Source organism: Staurois parvus, unplaced genomic scaffold, assembly GCF_062004578.1.
Source record: "Staurois parvus isolate SC_StPar_1 unplaced genomic scaffold, SC_StPar_1.0 ptg000315l, whole genome shotgun sequence".
Lineage (NCBI taxonomy): Eukaryota > Metazoa > Chordata > Amphibia > Anura > Ranidae > Staurois > Staurois parvus.
The window spans coordinates 1,404,722-1,430,673 of record NW_028318111.1 but is presented as its reverse complement, the minus strand read 5'-3'; the positions used below and the strand labels follow the sequence as shown (position 1 = coordinate 1,430,673).

General features: G+C 43.3%; 1 protein-coding gene across 1 annotated transcript in view; it reads right to left on the bottom strand.

Moving 5' to 3' along the window:
- Positions 1-25,952, bottom strand: part of WNT10A (Wnt family member 10A) — a 128,902-nt gene that overhangs the window by 29,153 nt on the left and 73,797 nt on the right. The window contains exon 3 of the mRNA XM_089683576.1: positions 14,544-14,917. Within this exon, the coding sequence (XP_089539702.1) occupies positions 14,544-14,917 (374 nt within the window). The remainder of the gene's footprint in view (positions 1-14,543; positions 14,918-25,952) is intronic.

Genomic DNA, 25,952 nt, shown 5'->3' with positions numbered 1-25,952 from the left:
TCCACTGATACCAATGATGAGGCACTATTCCTCCCACTGATACCAATGATGGGGCACTATTCCTCCCACTGATACCAATGATGGGGCACTATTCCTCTCACTGATGCCAATGATGGAGCACAATTCCTCACAATGACACCAATGATGAGGCACAATTCCTCACAATGACACCAATGATGGAGCACAATTCCTCCCAATGATGCCAATGATGGAGCACAATTCCTCCCAATGATGCCAATGATGGGGCACTATTCCTCCCAATGATGCCAATGATGGGGCATTGTTTTTTCCAGCTGACGTCGGGACCTTTTCTGTTACCAATGGCCACAGTCCTGCCCCCCTAAAGTCTGAAGGACCCTTTGTTTAGAACGTCTGGAGACCTCTGGTCTAGCATATTATGATACTTTTCAACCCAACAAATTTTTCCCATCTGATCGAACAAAGACCGGGATGTCTCAGCATTGTCCATGGATGGCGCTACACGACACGACCAATAAACAGAGTCTGATCCTAAGAAGAGAAGCGCGCCCCGGGCTCTGCATCTCGCACACACAAACACGCTCTTCCTGCAGATACGCCCTCCGAACAATGGCACCACATTGTCCTCCACGGAGTTTATACAATCCTGGGCACACTTGTCACGTGACTGACACGGTTCAGCAGATCAAAGGCCATTGTCTAATGTTTTCCAAATGTTTTTCTGGTCGTCAAGATGGACCATTGTCATGTTGTGGTAGAGCAGGAAGTCGTTTGTCAGTTGCTACATATGTGTCCATGTAGAGGTAATGGAAGGCAGAGGGAACATGCGTGCGTGTGTTATTATATCGATGGCAAATGCACAACAGCTGAATACACAGGCGATACACCGCTAGAGGAGGGTGCTGTGATCCACATAAAATCCACAAAATGACAATAAACTCTGTATTCAAATGAAAAACAATTCTTTTCAAGTATGTATTGTTAACCAGTTGCCCTCCGCCCTATAGCGGAAATACTGCTACAGGGCGGCAGGGCTGCACAAAGTCACCTATATATACATGATGTGCATTTCTGGGTAGGGGGCACGTGCGTGCCACTCTACCCGCACCACCATTGCAGCAGCTGAAAGCCAGCGGGAGGGAAGAAGTCAGGGAAAAAGTTGCAGTAATTGCCCCACTCTGGTGCACCCATCACCCTCCCTGTACACCATACATTTCCCCCTGCTGCCCCCACCCCTGTAATATTGTCGGCTTCCCTCTTCTCATTCCCATTGGCTGCATACAATAGGATCCTTCAGGATGGAGAGTGGGGAAAGGGTCTGGTAAATATGCCACATTTACCAGCCTATTCCTTTCCTGAATGAACACAATGAGCGATTGGTACCAATCAATCACTGTGTTCATTTATAGTTGAAGCATAGTAAACTGTTTTTTGTGGGAATGGAGGAGTTGTCAGATTGGCTGTATGGGGCCCTGTAGTTTGGGGGGCCCTGTAAGGTTGGCTGCATGGGACCCTGTGGTTTCTAACAGCAGCCCTGACCTCCGGCACTGAGTATATGTATAGCAAGGAGTGCTGGGGTCTGCTGGAGGGTCTATTATGTCTGGTTGCTGGATGATGTTTTGTTGCTGGAGGGATCTATTTTTTTCATGGTGGTCTATTGTTGCTGCGAAGGTCCTTTGTTGTTGTCAGGGATTTTTTGTTGTTGGGGGGGGGGCTTATGTTGCTGGGAAGGTCAGTTTTTGATGGATGGGATCTACTGTTAAGAAGGGGGGGGTTTACTGCTGTTGGTTGCTGGGGTCTATTGTTGCTGGGAGGCATCTATTTTGTGTGGCTATCTATTGTTGCTCGAGGGATCTATTGTTGCTTGTGGGGAATATATTGTTTCTGGAGGGAGCAATTGTTGTTGGAAGGGATCTACTGTTGAGTTAGGGTCTATTGATGCTGGCTGCTGGAGAGTCTATTGATGCTGGCTGCTGGGGAATCTGTTGTTGCTGTTTAGGGGTCTATTGTTGCTATTGTTGCTGAGGGTGGAATCTATTGCTGCTGTGGAGGGTCTATTGCTGCTGAAAGGGATCTATTTTAAAAATATTCTTCCCAAATATATTGACATATATTTGAAATACTACAATTTTGGCCATATTCAATATATTCCAAAAAAAAAAAATATATATATATGTATATATATATATATATATAATATACAGTATCTGGTCTCGCAGGACTCTAAATTCACTATATCTGGTCTCCCCCGGACCCCGCATTCACTATATCCGGTCTCCCGGACCCTGCATTCACTATATCTGGTCTCCCCGGACCCTGCATTCACTATATCTGCTCTCCCTGGATCCTGCATTCACTATATCCGGTCTCCCGGACCCTGCATTCACTATATCTGGTCTCCCCGGACCCTGCATTCACTATATCTGGTCTCCCCGGACCCTGCATTCACTATATCTGGTCTTCCCGGACCCTGCATTCACTATATCCTCTCTCCCCAGACCCTGCATTCACTATATCCGCTCTCCCCGGACCCTGCATTCACTATATCTGCTCTCCCCGGACCCTGCATTCACTATATCTGGTCTCCCCGGACCCCGCATTCACTATATCTGCTCTCCCCGGACCCTGCATTCACTATATCTGGTCTCCCACAGTACACAGAACATGGAAGTGCAATTATTTTAGTAAATATAAACTGCTAAATACCTTTTCTTATCAGCAGTGTATAGCAGCCTTGTGACTTCTATCAGTGTCCAGATGAGCACAGGTTAAAGCTTGTAGGAGGAGTTTTCATTCTGCTCTAGGAGGATGTAAAACCCCTGACCCTCTGCCTGGACAGTGTTGTTTGGTCTTGTGCTGATCACATGCACTCTCCCAAAGAAAAAAATAGTAGCCAACACATTAAACTGAGCATGTGCAGAATGACTCCCAGAACTCTTTACTATCAGCAGATGTATTGGGGACAGTAGAAGAAGGGAAGGATCAGAGAAGACAGGATCAAACAGCCTTTTTACACAATGAGTATTAACCCCTTAGGTTCCACGGTGAGTATAACAAGCATGCTTTACTACATCTACAGACTGATTGTACTGTTGTGGGTTTAGTAACACTTTAAGTAATGTATGTGAATGGGTTGTTTTTGGAGAATAAAGATGTTGCTTAGTGTCACTTTAGCACAAAGATAAGGATCTTTATTTTAGCCGCATGGCAACTCCAGTCTTCTCGCCTGGATTCTGAACTACCAGAAAGTGACTCCGCCACTGCCGCTGTGCACGTTATTAATGTGGAACATTTAAATAAAGGGATGCCGGTTCACTCAAGGAATAAAGTACAGGGATCCCCCAGTGTGGTGAGGAAAGAAACAACGCCGGCACCTAGTACAGGACTATATTCTGATGTTAGACATCCCAACTCGCATGCAGGACGGAGAGCTGGATATGCAAACAAGGGGTTAAAGTGAACCTTTCAGAACATTTACAAGTCTACATAAATAAATTCCTGACATTTCACAATATACAAAAAATGTATAAGAAAACAGATGTATAGACCGTGTCTCCAGACCATTCATTTCCACAAAAATATGTGAAGTAAATCAGACTTACTGTGCTGCACCCGGCACACTAAAGTGCTGAGAGGGAAGCGGTGCAGCGGCAGGCTCCTGCCAGCTGACAATAAGATTCAGGGTAGCAAAGCCGGCACACGCTCCCGGGATGTTCAAAGTGTTTTATTGAGACACAGGGTATAAAATACAAACAGGATCTAAAATCTTATGCTTTTCAGGTCATAGCTATAAGGCCCTATGTGGGCCGAAACGCGTAAGCATTTAGACACTGTATTTTATACCCTGTGTCTCAATAAAACACTTTGATCGTCCTGAGAGTGTGTGCCGGCTTTGCTACATTGGATAAGATGCATTCAAAAAAGTCCCCGACCCTTTCCAAAAAACATACCGGGTGAAAACGTGGAGATGTGAACTTAGGAAATCATGTTAAATGGACTGTAGTTTGTTTCTGCAAAACGCTGCGGAAAACATTTAGGTGTGAACCTAGGGTAAAGGATCATTTCACCTTCTGGACAAAAATTATAAATGCATATTTTTTTGCAGGTAAAAAAAATGTGCATTTATTATTTTTGTCCAAAGGAGCATGGAAAGCATTGCACCAGTGATCACTAGATCGCTGATGCCATGCAGGTCTCCTTCAGGCTTGTCAGAATATCTGCTAGTCGTATGGGATGTATGGGATGAATGGGATGTACAGGATGTACTGGATGTATGCGAATGGACGGGATGTACTGGATGTATGGGATGTACGGGAATGGACTGGATGTACAGGATGTACGGGATATACTGAATGTATGGGATGTACGAGATGTACGGGATGTACTGGATGCATGAGATGTGCGGGATGTACTGGATGTATGGGATGTATGGGATGTGTGGGATGTACTGGATGTACGGGATATACTGGATGTACTGGATGTATGGGATGTGCGGGATGTACTGGATGCATGAGATGTACGGGATGTGCGGGATGTACTGGATGTATGGGATGTGCGGGATGTACTGGATGTACGGGATGTACTGGATGTACTGGATGTATGGGATGTGCGGGATGTACTGGATGTACTGGATGTAGGGGATGTACTGGATGTATGGGATGTACTGGATGTACGAGATGTACTGGATGTACGGGATGTACTGAATGCATGAGATGTACTGGATGTATGGGATGTACGGGATGTACTGGATGTATGGGATGTACAAGATGTATGGGAATGGACGGGATGTACGAGATGTACTGGATGCATGAGATGTACTGGATGTATGGGATGTGCGGAATGTACTGAATTCATGAGATGTACTGGATGTATGGGATGTACGGGATGTACTGGATGTATGGGATGTACAAGATGTATGGGAATGGACGGGATGTACGAGATGTACTGGATGTACGGGATGTACTGGATGCATGAGATGTACTGGATGTATGGGATATGCGGGATGTACTGGATGTACGGGATGTACGGGATGTACTGGATGTATGGGATGTGCGGGATGTACGGGATGTACTGGATGTACGGGATGTATGGGATGTACTGGATGTACGGGATGTACGGGATGCATGGTCAAGCAGATATTCTAACAGGAAGCTTCAATGAACTACCATGGCGCTCCACAGAGCAGTGGTAGTTCATTGAAGACTACAAGCACACAGCCACTAAGGCTGGCCATAGATTATTTTCTTGAGATTTTTGGTTTAGATTTACCAAAAACCATATAATAGGAGGTCAAACCTAACAATACTTTCAATTGTATCCCATTAGGCGGGCTCTGGCACTACATAGTTGAAGGTAAATCTAAAGGAAATTGGGCAGAAATTGGACAGAAAATTATACAGTGTATGGCCAGCCTAAGGCTGCCAGGACTTGTAGGCACTCATTCACAGAACCCTGTGAACGAGTGACGCGGCCATGTGGGCGGAGCCCTGAACCCCCGCGCTGTTTTCAAATCAGTCAGATAGTACGGGGGAACTTTTTCCCCATATTATCTGTCAGAGGGAGGGGGGCGGTAGGCGCGGCTGCAGATATGGGAACATGTTACATGTTCCACCCTAAAAACGGGTGGAACATGTAACATGTTCCCAAAGGTGAACCTATCCTTTAACATCCTCACATCCAGTGTATGGCCATGAGCCCTGCACTGGTCTTGATGATGTCAGAACCTTGCACCGGTGGAGCAGAGGGGACAATTTCGGAGTAGCGAAGACTGGATCAGGTAAGTAAATCTACTTTCCTGTTTCACCTCAACCAGCAATTAACTCTTGAACTTCTAGCAAAGCCAACTTTGGCATTTAACAGCAAATGCACTTTGATGATTAACAATATAATATAAATTGTGTAACACTTTATTCCAGAGAAACGCTCCATAAACTATTATATGATTCATTCAGTTCATAAGGAAGTGTAGACAATGGGAAATGTCCGGGCACTCATTTTATTTATTTATTTATTTCAGGTACTTATATATCGCCATCAATTTACGCAGCACTTTACATATATATTGTACATTCACATCAGTCCCTAACCCTCAAGGGGTGTACAATCTAAGGTCCCTAACCCTCAAGGGGCGTACAATCTAAGGTCCCTAACCCTCAAGGGGAGTACAATCTAAGGTCCCTAACCCTCCAGGGGCGTACAATCTAAGGTCCCTAACCCTGAAGGGGCGTACAATCTAAGGTCCCTAACCCTGAAGGGGCGTACAATCTAAGGTCCCTAACCCTCAAGGGGCGTACAATCTAAGGTCCCTAACCCTCAAGGGGCGTACAATCTAAGGTCCCTAACCCTCAAGGGGCGTACAATCTAAGGTCACTAACCCTCAAGGGGCGTACAATCTAAGGTCCCTAACCCTCAAGGGACGTACAATCTAAGGTCCCTAACCCTCCAGGGGCGTACAATCTAAGGTCCCTAACTTTCAAGGGGCGTACAATTTAAGGTCCCTAACCCTCAAGGGGTGTACAATCTAAGGTCCCTAACCCTCAAGGGACGTACAATCTAAGGTCCCTAACCCTCAAGGGGTGTACAATCTAAGGTCCCTAACCCTCAAGGGGCGTACAATCTAAGGTCCCTAACTCACATTCATACATACACATACTAGGGGCAATTTGGACAGGAGCCAATTCACCCATTAACCCCAAGTATAGATATTTTTGCCTAGTTACAAAGGCTATGACTAAGCTCCCAAAAGAAGTTAAATCTGTAAGAGGAGCAGGGGGACTTTCCCAGTTTTGGATTATATTATTAATGTACTCTGGACTTCTGGAAGTTGAGGGGCTGTGATTGGCTCACAGCTATCACATGGTACCTGGCTAGCTGTAGCCAGTCACATCAAGTCACCAGTACTAGACTGTCATGAATGTTAAACTATTCTTGACAGTTAAAACTATTGCTTATAATAGTGAACTTCACTGTTATAAGCAATACCAGTGTATAAAATAAAATCCTTGATCACTCCCCCAGAGTAGTACAATATAACAATGGTGACACTGAGCTACTCCGATGACAGGAAAAATAAGTTTTATTTAACCACTTCCCGTCCAGCCATTGCAAATAAACCGCCGGAAGGTGGCAGTGCAGGGGCGGGTTGCCGTTCATAAACGGCGCCAGCCATTTTGGATTGTGCACACTCCCTGGGAGCGCGCGGCACCGCGATTAGGTGCTGTATAGGACCTATGTGTGAGGTACCGATCATGTGATTACTGATTGGCCAATCAGTGATCGCATGAATAGTAGTAAGCAAGATGTCACTTCTGACATCATTGCTTACTACATGTGAAATCTGTGAATGATCACAGAGGTCACATGGTACAAGGCTATTCACAACAACCCTGTACCATGTGATAAGCTGTGACCAATCACAGCTCTCACCGTATTTCTCAATGGCTGCAAGAATGCAGAGAAGGAGAAATGATTGCTTTTACAGCCTTTATGGGTGTAAAAACAATCAGTGTAAAAAAAAAAAAAAAATATTCATCACCCCCCAAAAGTAGTACAGTGTCACTATGGTGACACTGTACTGCTATGGTAACAGTATGTTAAAAAATAAAAAAAAACAAAACATAAATAATAATATAAAAAAATAAAATAAAAATGTACAAAAAAATTTTGATTTAAATTAAAAATTTGTGGTTATAAACTAATTTGGGTTATTTTTTTTTACTAAAAAAGATAACTGAATACATTTTGGCCAAGATTTATAAAGAAAGATTATTTATTTGCAAGATTTTATAAAAAAAAAACTTTTTTTTTCAAAATTTTTGGACTTTTTCATTTACATAGCAAAAAAATAAAAATCCCAGCGGTGAATAAATACCACCAAAATAAAGTTTAATCTGTCTCAAAAAATGCTAAAAAATTAATATGGGTACAGTGTTGCATGACCGGGCAATTGTCATCCAAAGTGCGACAGCTCTGAAAGCTGAAAATTGGCCTTTTACAGGAAGGGGGTGAAAATGTCCGGACACGAAGTGGTTAATTTCTTCATTTTCCAAAATATTGGCACGAAAAATTACAACTTAAAAAAACTCCCCATGTCTCTTACTAAATACCTCAGACTGTCTACTTTCCACAAAGGGGTCATTTGGGGGGTATTTGTACTAACCTGACATTTTAGGGCCTTTAAGAAACGAGATGGGCTATCAGTACGTCTGGATTGATCGGTTTTCAAATATATATCCCATAGCCTGTAGACACCATAACTTTCAAACTAACAAATTAATAAACAGTTATTGGAATTTTTTTTTACCAAAGACATGTAGCAGAATACATTTTGGCCTAAATTTATGAAGAAATTAGATATTTTTATTTTTTAATCGGATAAGCTTTGTAACCTCCCTAGCGGTCTGATTATGTCAGTATTTCTGTGCTCAAAGCGGTACATTTTTTTGCATGGAAATATGTCGTTTTTTTATTGTAGGCCTGTAATTCTTAGGAATAACTCACTGAAATCTGTCCGAACAAGAGTCTAGTAAACATCACAGTAAACAGTAAAAATGTAAAACACGAAAATCATAAATTATAATATAATAAATAATCATAAAAAATAATAATATAATAATAATAAATTTAATTCAATAATATAATCAAACCAAAATCACTGAAATGTGAAATATAGCGCCAAGTTCGCACATCGCTGAGTTCAGTCGCAAAATCGTTTTCAGTGTCTGATGATGAATTTCCCCCACGAATCATTATCACTCAATTCTGCAAGTGGTTCTGATTTACTATCGCTGTTCTCTAGCCGGTCTAAAACCGCTTTTGACCTAAAGGGACGCTTTTTGGACACCATGGACTATTCTCAGTTTCCAGGCAGAAAGAACAGTAAAAATGCAGGCAGGGCGCCGGACAAAGCACTCGGGACAAAATGTATGTGAAATGGTTGGATACAGGAATGTTATACTATGTGATTTTAGTGTATTTAGTGAATGTCACATTTTGACATTTTTGAATTTCCCGCCATTCCGTCCCCCGTACGTCCCGACGCTCACAGGGAACAGAACCCAGAAGATGGAAGCCGGCATCGGACATGGCCGGGGACGCTGCAGGAGGGACATCGCGGGAGCGCAGGACAAGGTAAGTTAAACAGGGATTGCTGGAGAAGTGCTGCAGAGTATTCCCGAGTGTAGCTCGGGGTTACCACTTCTGGTACTGAAAGTTAACCCCGAGCTACACTCGGGAATACCGCCAGGGGGGTTAAGAGAAAGTAGAAAATATTGAGGTTTTTTTTCAAAAGTTTTGCATTTTCTCGTTTATATAGTACAGTGGGGATCGAAAGTTTGGGCACCCCAAACTAAAGGTTTTGCCATGGCCTTCACAATCTCCTGACCTCAACATAATTGAAAATCTATGGATAGACCTTAAAAGAGCCGTGCGTGACAGACAGCCCAGAAATCTCAAAGAACTGGAAGACTTTTGTAAGGAAGAATGGGCAAACATACCTCAAACAAGAATTGAAAGACTCTTGGCTGGCTACAAAAAGCGTTTACAAGCTGTGATACTTGCCAAAGGGGGCAGTACAAGATATTAACTCTGCAGGGTGCCCAAACTTTTGCAGATGCCATTTTTTTGTTTTCTGTTATTTTGAAAGTGTAAATGATGGAAATAAAATCTAACTTTTGTTGACATATTATAAGAATGTCTAATCTGTAATTTGATGCCTTTTGGAGATTTTTCCATCTTTCCTTGGCTTCTTTATGCACATTAATACAAATTTTTAGCTGGGGTGCCCAAACTTTTGATCCCCACTGTATGTATAAAAAACCCAATGGTGATCACATATCACCAAAAGAAAGCTCTATTTGTGTAAAAAAAAAATTATATAAATTTCATTTGGGTATATCGTTGCATGACCGCGCAATTACCAGTTAAAGTAGCGCAATGCTGAATAGCTAAAAAAAATCCCCTATTAATGAAGGGGGTAAAACCTTCTGAAGGTCAAGTAGGTAAACCAGCCAAAGCCCACAAATCAGAGATGAGAAGGCCCCATGTTTGGGTTAAGATGGCAGATGCTTTTTTTTCCACTACTTTTCTTTTATACTGTTATGTACCTATGCACAAAAAACAAATGCAAAGTGAATGGTAGGAAAAAAGTTTAGAGCAATATAATACTCAAAGTCCAACACCTGGCCATTTTTTTTTTAATGCCCTCCAGGTACTATAAAATAAAAAGGACAGGTGTGGCCACAATAATGACCTTCTACATGAAGCTGTTTCCCGCAGTACCATTTATTCTCCACCAGATGACCTCTTGGGGTGAATTTGGCCAAGTGACACTCAACCCGGAAGACTGAGGGTTCTACTGTAAACGCAGGGTGTCATGGCTCCACCCACTGAGGGGTGTTACCACAGCACCCTTCATTCACACTGTACCAGTGCAGGCAGTAGAACAGCAGTGCCGCTCTTTGCATCAGTATGGACTGCCCAGTGTGGATAAGAGGCAGGGCCACTGATAAGGGGGTAAAACTGGCCCTCCTGTAAGGGGCCCAGGCCCCATCAGATCAACAGGGGCCCAGGTAGCTAACAGGTAGGTGGAAGAGGATCATAGAAAGGAGGGGGGTGATTGGAGCGGTGGGGGCAATCCCTAAAACCGATCCCCCATGGCTCCCCTTGCAGTGTAGATGGCTCCTTCTCCTCTCCCTCCCTGCAAGGGGAGCCACAGGAGGATTGGTTCCAGTGATTACCTCCCCCCCCCCCCCTTTGCACCAACCACCCTCCCTGTCCACAATCTGACTCCGTCCTCTTCCTGCAGGTCCAATCTGGGTTCTATGCCGAGCGACTGCCCTTCTGCATAGTAACTACAGGGGATGCTCGCTCAGCAGGGTTGCCATTCACAGAATGCCTTGTATTTGTTTTCTGTTGAAACAGGGGGACCAGGTAGCTAACAGGTAGGGGGAAGAGAATCATAGATAGGAGGGGGGTGATTGGAGCGTTGGGGGGCAATCCCTAAAACCGATCCCCCATGGCTCCCCTTGCAGTGTAGATGGCTTCTTCTCCTCTCCCTCCCTGCAAGTTGAGTCACAGGAGGATTGGTTCCAGCGATTACCCCCCCCCCCCCCCATTGCACCAACCACCCTCCCTGTCCACAATCTGACTCCTTCCTCTTCCTGCAGATCCAATCTGGGTCCTGTGCCGAGCGACTGCCCTTCTGCATAGTAACTACAGGGGTTGCTCTCTCAGCAGGGTTGCCATTCACAGAATGCCTTGTATTTTTTTCAGTAGATAGAAGGCATGCTCCGATTGGACGAGGTGGAGATGATGTCACATGGCTTTTGTTTTTAACATATTTTCCATAAAAGGATTCGATAGAATGGGCAAAGATGAAAAAAAGATACATGTGTTACTGGGACAACTTTCTAGAACAGATTCTTTTTTTCTTTCCCTCCACAGAAGCCCCCAGCGAGTGTCAGCCCCTGCAGGTGAGTGCTGATCCATGATTTACAACAGTAGCTGGTACAGGTGGTTTAGATAATTACAGATGATCATCATTAACATCAAACATGGCACGAGAGAGCAACAAAGATGTTGCCGCACTTCTGAGAAGATCAGAGGCTTCGCGAGAAACCTTCCCCACCCAACTCCAGAGCAGGACCGATGGAGAGATGAGAGGCAGAAGGGAATAATCCAGCTGAGCCTTAGAAGGGTCAGGATCAGATAAAACGCCAACATCATTTATCCACAGACTAAACAGGCTGGAGGAGCGCACACACAGGTGGAGGCTCAGCCAGGTATAAAGTCATCCCTGTGTTTACTACAAAATACATTTCTGTCCCGGAGACGTGAAATACTAAACCGACTTAACACCTACCCAATAGTAAGGACTCTAACATAAATACACATTCTACACCAGCCTCTCTCAACATCTGGAGGAACCCATGAAATTACTATTTTGATCTCAGGTAACACCTCTAATTATTACTATAGCTATGTTAGCTATGATGGTCAGTAAGAAGAGTGCTCCTTAAATTCACAGTCAATGGGTAGAATCCCACTGACCACATTTATGTTAGAGATGCAGAAATCTCTCGTTGATCAAGGAACCCAAAGCAACCTCTAGTGGATTCCTAGGGCTCCGTGGAACCTGCTCTATACATATAAAACACACATTTGCCAGCATATTCTGATCTCAGCACATTATACAATTCTTCTACACTCAGATACATAAAAAATCATGCCACTACATAGCCCAGCCAGCAGACATGATCATAATGCAATTCTCGTACACTCTATACATAGAACACTACACCCCCAACATTGCCGACCACTGGACATGACCATAATACAATTCTATTACACTCTATACGTAGAACACTACACCCCCAACATGGCCGACCACTGGACATGACCATAATACAATTCTATTACACTCTATACGTAGAACACTACACCCCCAACATGGCCGACCACTGGACATGACCATAATACAATTCTATTACACTCTATACATAGAACACTACACCCCCAACATGGCCGACCACTGGACAGGATCATAATACAATTCTATTACACTCTATACGTAGAACACTACACCTCCAACATGACCGACCACTGGACATGACCATAATACAATTCTATTACACTCTACATAGAACACTACACCCCCAACATGGCCGACCACTGGACATGACCATAATACAATTCTATTACACTCTATACATAGAACACTACACCCCCAACATGGCCGACCACTGGACATGACCATAATACAATTCTATTACACTCTATACATAGAACACTACACCCCCAACATGGCCGACCACTGGACAGGATCATAATACAATTCTATTACACTCTATACATAGAACACTACACCCCCAATATAACCGACCACTAGACAAGATCATACTACAATTCTATTACACTCTATACATGGAACACTACACCCCCAACATGACCGACCACTGGACATGACCATACTACAATTCTATTACACTCTATACATAGAACACTACACCTCCAACATGACCGACCACTAGACAAGATCATAATACAATTCTATTACACTCTATACATAGAACACTACACCCCCAACATGACCGACCACTAGACAAGATCATACTGCAATTTTATTACACTCTATACATAGAACACTACACCCCCAACAAGGCCAACCACTGTACCTCATCATAATACAATCTATTATATTGTAAAGTGCTGCACAAACTGTTGGCGCTATATAAATCCTGTATAATAATAATCTATTACACGCTATACATAGAACACTACACCCCCAACATGGCCGACTACTGGACATGATCATAATACAGTTCTATTACACTCTATACATAGAACACTACTCCCCCAACATGGCCGACCACTGGACATGATCATAATACAGTTCTATTACACTATATACATAGAACACTCAGCCCCCAACAGGATTGACCACTGGACATAAACAAATTCTGCGGCGCTCTATCCTAATATAGAATTCCAATTGAAAATGTCTATGAGCTTTTTTTTTTTTTTTTTTTTTACGATAATTAACAGGTAACACATATGCAGACTCAATCTCTGTAGACAAAAACAACACATTATCTTTAGTCAACAATTATGGTAAACTGACTTGACAGGGCCGAAAAGCTATTGACCTTATTATAATTACACATTCCTACACACATAACACAATGTCAGCCTGACAACCTAGGTAGAGGTGCGCAACATGTGTAGGCAAGAGGTAACGTGCAAGCTGACTCTGGACACGAACCATTTACAAGATGTGATTACCTTTGAGAAAAGGTTCCTTGGCTAGAATTCCTGGTCTAGAACCCCACTGCAAGCTTTTTAATGCACTGATCCAGGAACCTTCCCATATGGTTTATGAACAACTATGGCTCTACTTTACTTAAGCTACAAAACGTTTTGTGACGCCCTTTAAGAAGACCCTCTGCTCTTGCAGTCCCACCTGTTTACTCTGCCATTATCATCAAAGGTCAGATTACCCATTACCAATATCTTAATCGAGTAGTGCCTAGACTTTTTGGGGTTTATTTACTAAAGCTGGAGAGTCCAAAATCAGACTCCCTTCTGCATAGAAACCAATCAGCTTCCAGGGTTCATTGCCAAAGCTTCATTGAACAAGCTGAGGTTAGAAGCTGATTGGTTTCTATGCAGAAGGGAGTCTGATTTTGGACTCTCCAGCTTTAGTAAATAAACCCCTTTATGTCTTGGATACTCCAGCAGCAAGATCCCCCTGCCATAATTCCTGACTTTGTTCCTGGTTTGGATGTTTTTGCGTGTTCCATTGTGTGTTCCAGCTTCTCCTGTTATGTTCTCCTTATTATTAAATAAATAAAAAAATCAGCAAGGATGGTGAAAACCTCTCAAAATGGGCACAGGAACTCAGTGCAGAGACCTCACCAATAGAGTCCCCAAGAGTTAGAAGATATCAGATAATGGCTTCACCACTCTAACCCTCTTGGCCACGGCATGGGCCCATGTATGACCTTTTGGATACCCTTAGAAAGACTTGTGCAAATTCGGTAATTAACAAAAAAGCTGCGTGTACTCACCTGCCTTCCCACTCTGTTATTATGGAGCCTCATGCGGGCATGTATGTCCCTGTAAAGTTCTCGGGAATCCAAGAACTCTTTGGAAAACTTTTCCCCATATTCCACATCAGGGCTGCAGCCTCCCCATTCCCAGGAGTCCTGTGGCCCTGGGATCTCTGCCGGCATGTGTTCCATTACACCGTGGACCATTCCCTTCCCACGATTCATTGCTTCCATCTGCAGCCTATGCAGCTTAGCCCTGAACGCATCTTCATCCCCTCTCCTCTTCTCATCACAACTGCACGACTTCAGCTTGCCCATGGCACAAGCGTTGGACACCGCATGGACCACTCCAGCTGCGGCAATAGCATAGGCATAGGCACTCTCCCGGAATCCTGCAGGGAGCAAGAAGGACAAACATTTCAATCTCAAAAGTTTCTCATTAAACATGAATGGCATACAGTGCTTAGCATAGATGAGTCCACCCCAACAGATTTGTCAGAAAACCTTTACTTTCCTGTCAGAATCAACATTTTCTATGGAACACTACACTACAAAATACTCTCACAAATGTGGGCCATTGATTGCAAACAAGATTTGTTAATTTGCACACACAAAAAAGTATTTTTCCTAACAAATTCATTCAAGAGCATGTTGCAAAAATAAATACACCCCAATGAAAGTTTTAGGAACAAAGCTAAATTTTAGATAACAAAATCCTAATTAACAAGAATTCGACTACAGGTGAGTCTAATTATTCATTAAACAGATGTCCAGCAGACAGTTAATTATAAAAAGGAGTTATTTAAGGAAGAAAAACCCTTCCCATTTCATGCTGTCAGCAATGGCACCACATGGAAGAGAAATGTCACCTGAGGCCTGAGAAAGAAAATAATTTCTTTACACAAGAAAGGTGAAGATCAACAAAGCTTTACTTATCAGTCAAAATACTGTAGCAAAAGGGATACAAAAATGTAACAAAGCTGGAACTGCCACCATCTCACAGAGCCGTCCAGGCCGTCCATGGAAGATAAGATCTCGACAGGAGCGTCTTCTGATGAGAAAGGCTGAAGAAAATCGCCATACAAGTTCACTGCAGTTAGCTAAAGAAGTAGAAAATCAAACTGGGGTGATTGTTTCCCATGACAAAATATATGGCGTACACCAGGGCTTGAAAAATGCGAGGAGAAATTCCTCTGTGGCGGGCGGCGAGCGGCGCTGAGCACAGATGAAGCTTGGAGCGACTGCACCTGCGCTCCAAGCCTCATTGTGAAGCCGAGTTCTGGTTTACAACTTCCAGTTTCTGGTTTCTGCGGCAGCGCCGTCGAGGGGAAAAGTGCAGGAGAGGTCCGCTCTCCTCCGCTGAGAGGAGACATGCTCTCCACCGCCGCGGGGGACAGTAAGTACTGCATACAACATGTCATATCACTATATTGGAGTACAGGGGAGCTGGGATATACATTACTGTATACATGTCATATCACTATAATGGAGTACAGGGGAGGGGGGATATACATTACTGTATACACATCATATCACTATAATGGAGTACAGGGGAGGGGGATATACATTACTGTATACATGTCATATCACTATAATGGAGTACAGGGGAGGGGGGATATACATTACTGTATACATGTCATATCACTATAATGGAGTACAGGGGAGGGGGATATACATTACTGTATACACGTCATATCACTATAATGGAGTACAGGGGAGGGGGGATATACATTACTGTATACATTTCATATCACTATAATGGAGTACAGGGGAGGGGGGATATACATTACTGTATACATGTCCTATCACTATAATGGAGTACAGGGGAGGGGGATATACATTACTGTATACATGTCATATCACTATCATGGAGTACAGGGGAGGGGGGATATACATTACTGTATACATGTCATATCACTATCATGGAGTACAGGGGAGGGGGGATATACATTACTGTATACAGGTCATATCACTATAATGGAGTACAGGGGAGGGGGATATACATGTCATATCACTATAATGGAGTACAGGGGAGGGGGATATACATTACTGTATACATGTCATATCACTATAATGGAGTACAGGGGAGGGGGATATACATTACTGTATACATGTCATATCACTATAATGGAGTACAGGGGAGGGGGGATATACATTACTGTATACATGTCATATCACTATAATGGAGTACAGGGGAGGGGGGATATACATTACTGTATACACGTCATATCACTATAATGGAGTACAGGGGAGGGGGATATACATTACTGTATACACGTCATATCACTATAATGGAGTACAGGGGAGGGGGGATATACATTACTGTATACATGTCCTATCACTATAATGGAGTACAGGGGAGGGGGATATACATTACTGTATACAGGTCATATCACTATAATGGAGTACAGGGGAGGGGGGATATACATTACTGTATACATGTCATATCACTATAATGGAGTACAGGGGAGGGGGGATATACATTACTGTATACATGTCCTATCACTATAATGGAGTACAGGGGAGGGGGATATACATTACTGTATACATGTCATATCACTATAATGGAGAACAGGGGAGGGGGATATACATTACTGTATACATGTCATATCACTATAATGGAGTACAGGGGAGGGGGATATACATTACTGTATACATGTCATATCACTATAATGGAGAACAGGGGAGGGGGATATACATTACTGTATACATGTCATATCACTATAATGGAGTACAGGGGAGGGGGATATACATTACTGTATACAGGTCATATCACTATAATGGAGTACAGGGGAGGGGGGATATACATTACTGTATACACGTCCTATCACTATAATGGAGTACAAGGGAGGGGGGATATACATTACTGTATACATTTCATATCACTATAATGGAGTACAGGGGAGGGGGGATATACATTACTGTATACATTTCATATCACTATAATGGAGTACAGGGGAGGGGGGATATACATTACTGTATACATTTCATATCACTATAATGGAGTACAGGGGAGGGGGATATACATTACTGTATACATGTCATATCACTATAATGGAGTACAGGGGAGGGGGATATACATTACTGTATACATGTCATATCACTATAATGGAGTACAGGGCAGACCTGGGCAAGGTTGGGTGGGGCAACTGGTGGCGAGTAAGTTTTGTGACCGGCTAGTAGGTCTGGACTCAAAATTTTAACCCCTGGTGTGCACTGCAGAGGAATGGTATGCATGGGTGTCATCCATGAAGGAAGCCTCTCCTAAAGCCCATGCACAAAAAAGGCCGCCTAGAATTTGCCAGGACCCATGCTAAAAAAGAAGAAGACTACTGGGACTCTGTACTCTGGAGTGATCAGAACAAGATAAATGTTTTTGGAACTGATGGATTCAAAACTGTATGGTGTCGCAAAGGTGAGGAGTACAAAGAAAAATGCATGGTGCCTACAGTGAAACATGGTGGCGGCAGTGTCCTTCTGGTGGGCTGCATGATTGCTGCTGGTGTCGGGGAGCTGCATTTCGTTGATGGTATCATGAATTCACAGATGTACTGCTCTATATCAAAAGACAAGATGTTACCATTACTCCGTGACCTTGGTCATGCATGACAATGATCCAAAACACACATCTAAGGCCACTGTTGCATTTCTGAAGAAGAACAGGGTGAGAGTGATTCAGTGGCCAAGTATGTCTCCTGATCTGAACCCAATCCAACACCTATGGGGAATTCTGAAGATACAAGTTGAGCATCACTCTCCACGCATCATCCAGGCTCTAAAAGAGGTTGTTCTTGAAGAATAAAAAAAGATCAATGTTGCAATATGTCACCAACTTGTTCATTCCATGCCCGGAAGACTTGGAGCTGTCCTTACAAATCATGGAGGTCATACAAAATACTGGATATAGTAGTTTTTGTTGTGGGGCGTATTTATTTTTACATGAACTAATTTGAGTAAAACTGAAGATTTTGGAATCTAAATTATATTATTAACCTTACTTTCATGTAATGAGCTAAATAAATGTTCTATTAAACTCAGTTTTGTCAAAATGTTGTAAATTGTTCTTGTGTTCATTGAGATATTGATTAAAATCTTACTTTTCAAAAGGGGTGTACTCCTTTGTACTGAGCACTGTATATAACAAACTATATGTTATTTCTGGTCAATGAAGCTGGGAAAGGTTATAACATACAAATGATCATATCGCCTAAACCGGACACCCAGAATAACTGTTGCTTGAACCAACCCTGCTTTAAGATCACTGTAAGACATTGAGAGGCATGCTTTTCTGTGCCTATCCCCTGTTGGTTAGGAGAAGAGCTCTGGACAATGTGGGTGTGCTGTTATTCAGAGAAAACTCTTCAGCACAGTACTTACAGCATGTTGTAAGTCCCTTTATGGAAGCTCTGTTGTCTCCTGCCTCATCTCTGGGCTGATAACTGAAACAATGTCAAGGATGCTGAAGAGTGGTTGGAGTCTATCAGTAAACACATTTTACTGACTGAAAATAGAGGATACTAGTAAACTATCATTTCAATTAATTTCTAGGGGATAATTCTACACTATCATAACAATTCAAGAGTGGTGATTCAGATGATTTAAGATGCCTGCTAGTGACTATATTATCACTGAAGCTACCATCTTGTTTATGGAAATTCCTATCTACCATACTACCATTCTGAATTGGCGATTTGGATCATATGGTTTTTAATTCTATTGTAATGTACCAATAAAGTAACCAGTGAATTATGATACTGTTGTGCTGGCACATTAAGAATCCACATTTCCCTAGTCTTCTTGATTGTTGACTAGAGACCTTTGGTATTGTATAGATCAGGCATGTCCAAAGTCCGGCCGGCGGGCCATTTACGGCCCGGGGGTCGGTTTAATACGGCCCTCCAACAGCCCTCCCTGCTCTGTGTAATGTGGCCCTCCCACGGCCCTTCCTTCTATGGCAGACAGTCTTCTGCTTGAGAGCAGAGGGCAGTGCGCATGCCTGACTGCGGCGCGTTCTCCCTGGTCTGTGTAAATGCGGCTGTCGCACAGCCCTCCCTTCTGTGGCAGACAGTCTTCTGCTTGAGAGCAGTGCGCATGCGTGACTGCGCCGCGCTGGGAGCGGCAGAGGGCGGTGGCGTCAGGGCCGGGCTTCCAGCGTGAAGTGTGTTTCTCTTCCCCTCCCGGCTGCCGAGCAGAGACTTCAGCTCCAGCTACCTTTTTCACCCTTCACATTAGTGCAGGTAAGTTTTTTTTAAATTTATCTTCAATACATTGTGAAAACTCAGCTGTCAGTTGATCTTAATGTTATGAAATGAAAAGTATGTCCTTTGCAATTAACTTGGCCTAAAATAATTTATTTGCATTTAATTGTAATGGTTTAAAGAATGTTCGGAAAAATGTTCGGCCCTCCACCATGTTCACTTCATCCAATCTGGCCCTCTTTGAAAAAAGTTTGGACACCCCTGGTATAGGTCTATATTAGGGGATAACCTACCCTGTAAAATAATTGCTAAGAGAATTCATGGAAAAAGTCGCTTACGAGTGACGGTCCATGCAATCGCCAAGGGTCGGATACGACTGAATGGATGGATAGATAGATAGATAGATAGATAGATAGATAGATATTAGGGGATGGTGAATTAATTCACTTTACAGAAGGTTTTTAATTTGAAATCCTAACATCACGCATCACAGGAGGCTTCGGGGGAACACTGCTCATGCACCACCACAAGCCATCAGGAACAACCTTCAAGAACCCAGAGGAGGCAGCTGGCTCCCAATGTCGGAAATGAAGATGGTAGTGTGGGACCCAGAGTGTGGTAGCTTTCAGCAAGACAACGCTGGATTTGTTATCGTGAAGACAAACCTAGAAACGGGTTACGGGGGGGAATTTAAAAAGAAAAAAAAAATCACAGGGTGTGACATTCCACTTTAATACCTTCAACTACTCACTGCACTGGAGATGAAACAATCCTTTATTACCAAATATAAGATGATTGTTTCCATTCAAACGATGCCAATTGTAGTGGGATGCGGATAATTCTCAATTTCTTTCCCAGATCATAAATCTGCTTCATCTGGAGATACCAAAGGTTAATCATTTACAAAATATTTGTAAATGACTAATTAAAATATAGATAATATGAATACAAATATTTGTAAATGATTAATATGTGTTACCAATGTCAATTATGATATAATAATGTAGACACACCTTTTGAATCTCCTAATGAAGCAGATTTATGATCTGGGAAACGCTTTGCAAAATAATCCACATCCCACTGCAAAAATCTGCATCAACTGAATGGGAGCAATCATTTTATATTTGACTATAATGGAACTTTCATTGGTCGGTGCAGTTGAGGATATTAATAGAGGTAGGAATATGATATATTAGAACATCTGATATATGTAACAGTAAGAACGTTTCTTCTTTTGTAAAACATATAAAAATACACCGCAGCGCTGCCTTATAATAAATATATATTTATATAATATAAAATTTAATATAAATATATATATATATATATATATATATATATATTATAATATAAAAATATATAATTTATTATAAGGAAGGGTTGAACTGTATTTTTATATGTTTTGTATTGATGCACATGTGATGAGTATGTGACTAGAGTGAGCTGCTTTCGGTAGTATGTAGTATTTTTTATTGGTATAGCACATTTATTGCTCGTGAGGTTCTTTTTGATTATGTTTGTGTTTTTTTTCTTTTTTAAAGGCTCATTCACACATGCAGCAGCCTTTGCTGTCCCTTTGAAAAGTGATCCATAACAGGTTTCTTTTCAGAGCAAGGTTGGCAGACAGCTGAGTGGGAATATGTCATCTCTTCACCACCTCTTTTAACCCTGAAAAGCCTGGCTGCAGGGCGGAAGTGCCGTGGCCCCATTCACTTGCCAAACTTGTGGCACGGATGCAAAGCACAGCATCATTGCTGTGGAATATGTAAAACTTCATCAGGCATTCGTTGCAGCTTAACCACAGGCAGGGGCGGACTGACAACTCATGGGGCCCCTGGCAATAGGGGATCATGGGGCCCCTGTGTCCTTGCCCAAACTCAAAAAAGCCTATGAAAAAGGTAGCAGGGGCATCTCATGGGGCCCCCTACTGAACCCGGGCCCTCGGGCAGTGCCCGAGTTTCCAAATGGTCAGTCCGCCCCTGACCACAGGTCATATGCCTATTTTTACCCCCCCCCCCCTTTGAACAAGCCCTAACAACTGAGAAAAAAAAATATATATATTATAGGCTAGAATTCTTATGTTAATCCCTTCCCACCCAGCCCCAGCATCCCATTGACTGTGTTGATGCTCCCAGGAAGCACTGCTGTCATAGTGGTCACATGATTGGGAGCTAGAGTACAATCCAAACGCACACGTTCCTGCGTTAAAAATGGCGGTGTGTATAAGTGGGTGCTGCAGCGACCGTCAGCTGGAACCGAACAGAATCAGCAAGTAAGAATGTCACCGGCACACCGAGGATCACCAATACGGGTCCAAAAGTTTTATTGAATGATCGCATAGTTACAACAAGGCAATGTTTCGGAATCTCTCAGGACCCCTTCATCGTTACATGCCTGATGTAGGGGTCCTGCGAGACTCCGAATCGTTGCCTTGCTGTAACTATGTGATCATTCAATAAAACTTAGGGACCAGGGGTGGACTGACAACTCATGGGGCCCCTGGCAATAAGGGATCATGGGGCCCCTGTGTCCTTGCCCAAACTCAAAAAAGCCTAGGAAAAAGGTACCTGGGCATCTCATGGGGCCCCCAACTGACGGCGGTGCCCGAGTTTCCAAATGGTCAGTCCGCCCCTGTTATGGACCCATATTGGTGATCCTTGGTGTGCTGGTGACATTCTCCCTTACATTATTGGGAGCTAGTCCCACCAGTTCCCAATCATTACTAGAGACTGTGAACAGTCTTTGATAGAGTGGTCACTATGCTGGGAGCATGCTCTCAGAACAGAAACCTCGGCCAACCATGGACACATATGTGCGGCATATGTGTCAAAGTACACCCTCTTTACCACTGCACATATGCATTATGTGGACAGAAAGAGGTTAACAACGAGTCCCAAAATGAGTAAACTGATTTATAAATGAATGCCGGAATTGCAAATCTTTTTGACCTTTAGAAACCTTACTGATTCACCAAACGTTAGTGGCCGACGGCCAATGGTGGGATTCTATTTTTCTGGCCACCAAATGAAGTACCTTTATGTTTTCAGCCACCACCTGTGCCCTCTACCTGCCTCCAAGTCAGTAGATTTTATCAGTTATTTTTCAAGTTTCAACATATTCTCCTGACTGTCATTTTCTGCGGTATCTGCGACGGATTGGCAGAATGTTGAGCTGTTTCTATTTCGGGACAGCTGAGCGTGGCTGGGGATCTTCTCATTTCACCGTTGGATGGCAGGCAGAGCAGAATTTGTTGTTTTTTCAAATTCTGGCAGCTCTTTAGAATACATTCTTTACATTAATCCTCTTTATCGAGTCTGTTTACCAACCTTTCTGTGCAAAGTGATTGGAGGGAGAGCCAAGACCTTCGCCGTTTTCCTTCCTCACAATTCCAGCGGGTGCCGGCCCAAACATGTCTCCCCTATCCATCACCTTCACCACCCCCACTCTCCAGACTCCACCTCGGCTGAGAGTATACCTGCCTCGGCTGAACACCAGCCACGTATCCCAACTTGTTCCAGTCCCTCTATGCACCTTCTGTGTGCCGGAAGAAAAAATATCCTCATGTGCGATGGGTTTAAAGATGAACTCCAGGCAAACAGCTATATAGGCATGCAACATACATGAATGGGAGAAGTTTTGCCTGCAAAAGGATTTGTAATTCAGTCCGGCCAGTCCTAAGATTTACAGAGTCCTATTAGAGAGTAGGGGTGAGCTTGGTTTCAGTCCGAACATGGATTCTGATCGAACCTGGGAGGAAGCTGTCACTCCCGCCCAATGCCTCCCAATCACCTTCAGCCAGGGTATTGCTTGCCCTGCAGCTGCACATGCATAAAGACTTATGCCTTGAGACCTACTTTAGCCATAAGCCATTGACCCAATATGGCCACGTGAGCTAGTATAGCCATAGGCCATTGACCCAATATGGCCACATGAGCTAGTATAGCCATAGGCCATTGACCCAATATGGCCACATGGCCATGTGAGCTAGCATAGTCATAGGCCACTGACCAAATATGGCCACATGGCCATGTACCCTGGTATAGCAATAAGCCATTGACCTAATATGGCCACATGGCCAAGAGACCTAGTATGGCCATAGGCCATTGATATATTCTGGCCACATGGCCATGTGACTTAGTATAGCCATAGGCCATTAACCTGATATGGCCACATGGTCATGTGACTTAGTATAGCCGTAAGCCATTAACCTGATATGGCCACATGGCCATGTACCCTGGTATAGCAATAAGCCATTGACCTAATATGGCCACATGGCCAAGAGACCTAGTATGGCCATAGGCCATTGATATAATCTGGCCACATGGTGATGTGACTTAGTATAGCCATAGGCCATTAACCTGATATGGCCACATGGTCATGTGACTTAGTATAGCCGTAAGCCATTAACCTGATATGGCCACATGGTCATGTGACTTAGTATAGCCGTAGGCCATTAACCTGATATGGCCACATGGTCATGTTACCCAATATAGCCATACCCCATTGACTTAATATGGCCACATGGCCATGTGACCTTTAATATTACCACAGGCCACTGACTAAATATGGACACAACGCATGTGACCTAAAATAGCCATAAGCCTTTGAGCTAATATGGCCACATGGTCATGTGACCCAATATAGCCATAGGCCATTGACCTAATATGAACATAAGGCAAGGAGACCTAATATAGCCATAAGCCTTATGGACACAAGACCATGTGACCTGGTATAGCCATAATCCGTTGACCTAATATGGCCACATGGTCACGTTACCTAATATAACCATAGGCAATTGATCCAATATGGCCACATGGTCACGTTACCTAATATAACCATAGGCAATTGATCCAATATGGCCACATGGTCACGTTACCTAATATAAGCATAGGCAATTGATCTAATATGGCCACATGGCCATGTGACCTAATATAGCCATAAACCATTGAATTACTATGGACACAAGATCTTGTGACCTATTATAGCCATAGGCCATTGACCTGGTATGGCCACAATGCCATATTAGGTCAATGACTATGTGGCCATGTCAGGTTAATGATGTCATGAGCATCCCTGTTCCTTTATGTAGTGCAGCTCCGTTGTGGGGAATGTCCTGGCAGCTTTTCTCTACTGCAGTTAAACAATACAGTCTAAACACCTCCCTGCCCCAGCATGTGATTGATGTGTACATAGTACACATCAATCACATGCAGGGGGTGCCAAATAAAAGGTCTAACAATTATTTGGTGAATCACAATTAGAAAACACAGGACAGTCACATAATTTCGGGTCTCAAAGTTCTACCACTTCTTCGGGTCTTAAGTGTGATAGACAGATATAAGGACATCGTCCCAGTCATCAAACTCGTGTCCATTGGCATAAGCATGTAGGTTTCTGTACATAGAAGTATGACTAGGTGGGCAACTTTGCACCAGCGTATGCATGTCCACCAAAGTCATTGACACTAAGCGGGCTATTCATACCTGTGTTTTTGCCCGGGCTTAATGCCGAATGGCCTTTTAGTTTGTGTTCCCCTAAATCCGGATTCGGAACTTGTGCCTGACCTTCGTTGCTGACCCAGCTTCCATCTGACCTGCTATTGGATTTCCTTGGTCTACTCATGACTTCCTTCACCAACCTTAGCCTTGACTTTTGACCAACATTCTGCATATTGACTTGGTACTTCTCTGCCTACCAACCTCTGCTTGTTCCTGACTTTGATTCTGCCTACGGTTTGGTGCTTCACTGTTCGCCTGATACCGACCCAGATTTGTGACCTGACTTTGCTCATATCTGAACTTGAAGTATCCTGGGTGTATTATCAACTGTACTCCTGAACATCTCATACCAGCACACCTTCTAGTCACCAGTTCCGGCGCCCAGACACCTGTGCCCCCCCATTGCCCTTGCAGGCCCTGTCATATAGTGGTTGTAAACTCTCACATATACTCAGTGAAATGACTGGCTACAGTTGATATACAGAGATCAAACAAATCCTTCTGCATAAGTTGTACCTGCGTATCGGCAGTCTTCTCTCGTATACAGCCATTCAAAGTTCAGAATCTATACAGCTTCTCTGAGCTTTCAGAAAACAGAGGCCAAAGTTACACTCTGCAGAGCTCAGTGAAAGCTGATTGGAGGGAAGTGACACCCCCCCCCCTCCCACAGTACATAGAAGCTGAGGTTTTCAATCACAGGCTGTGTGCTGGAGTTTCCTCCCCTATCAACT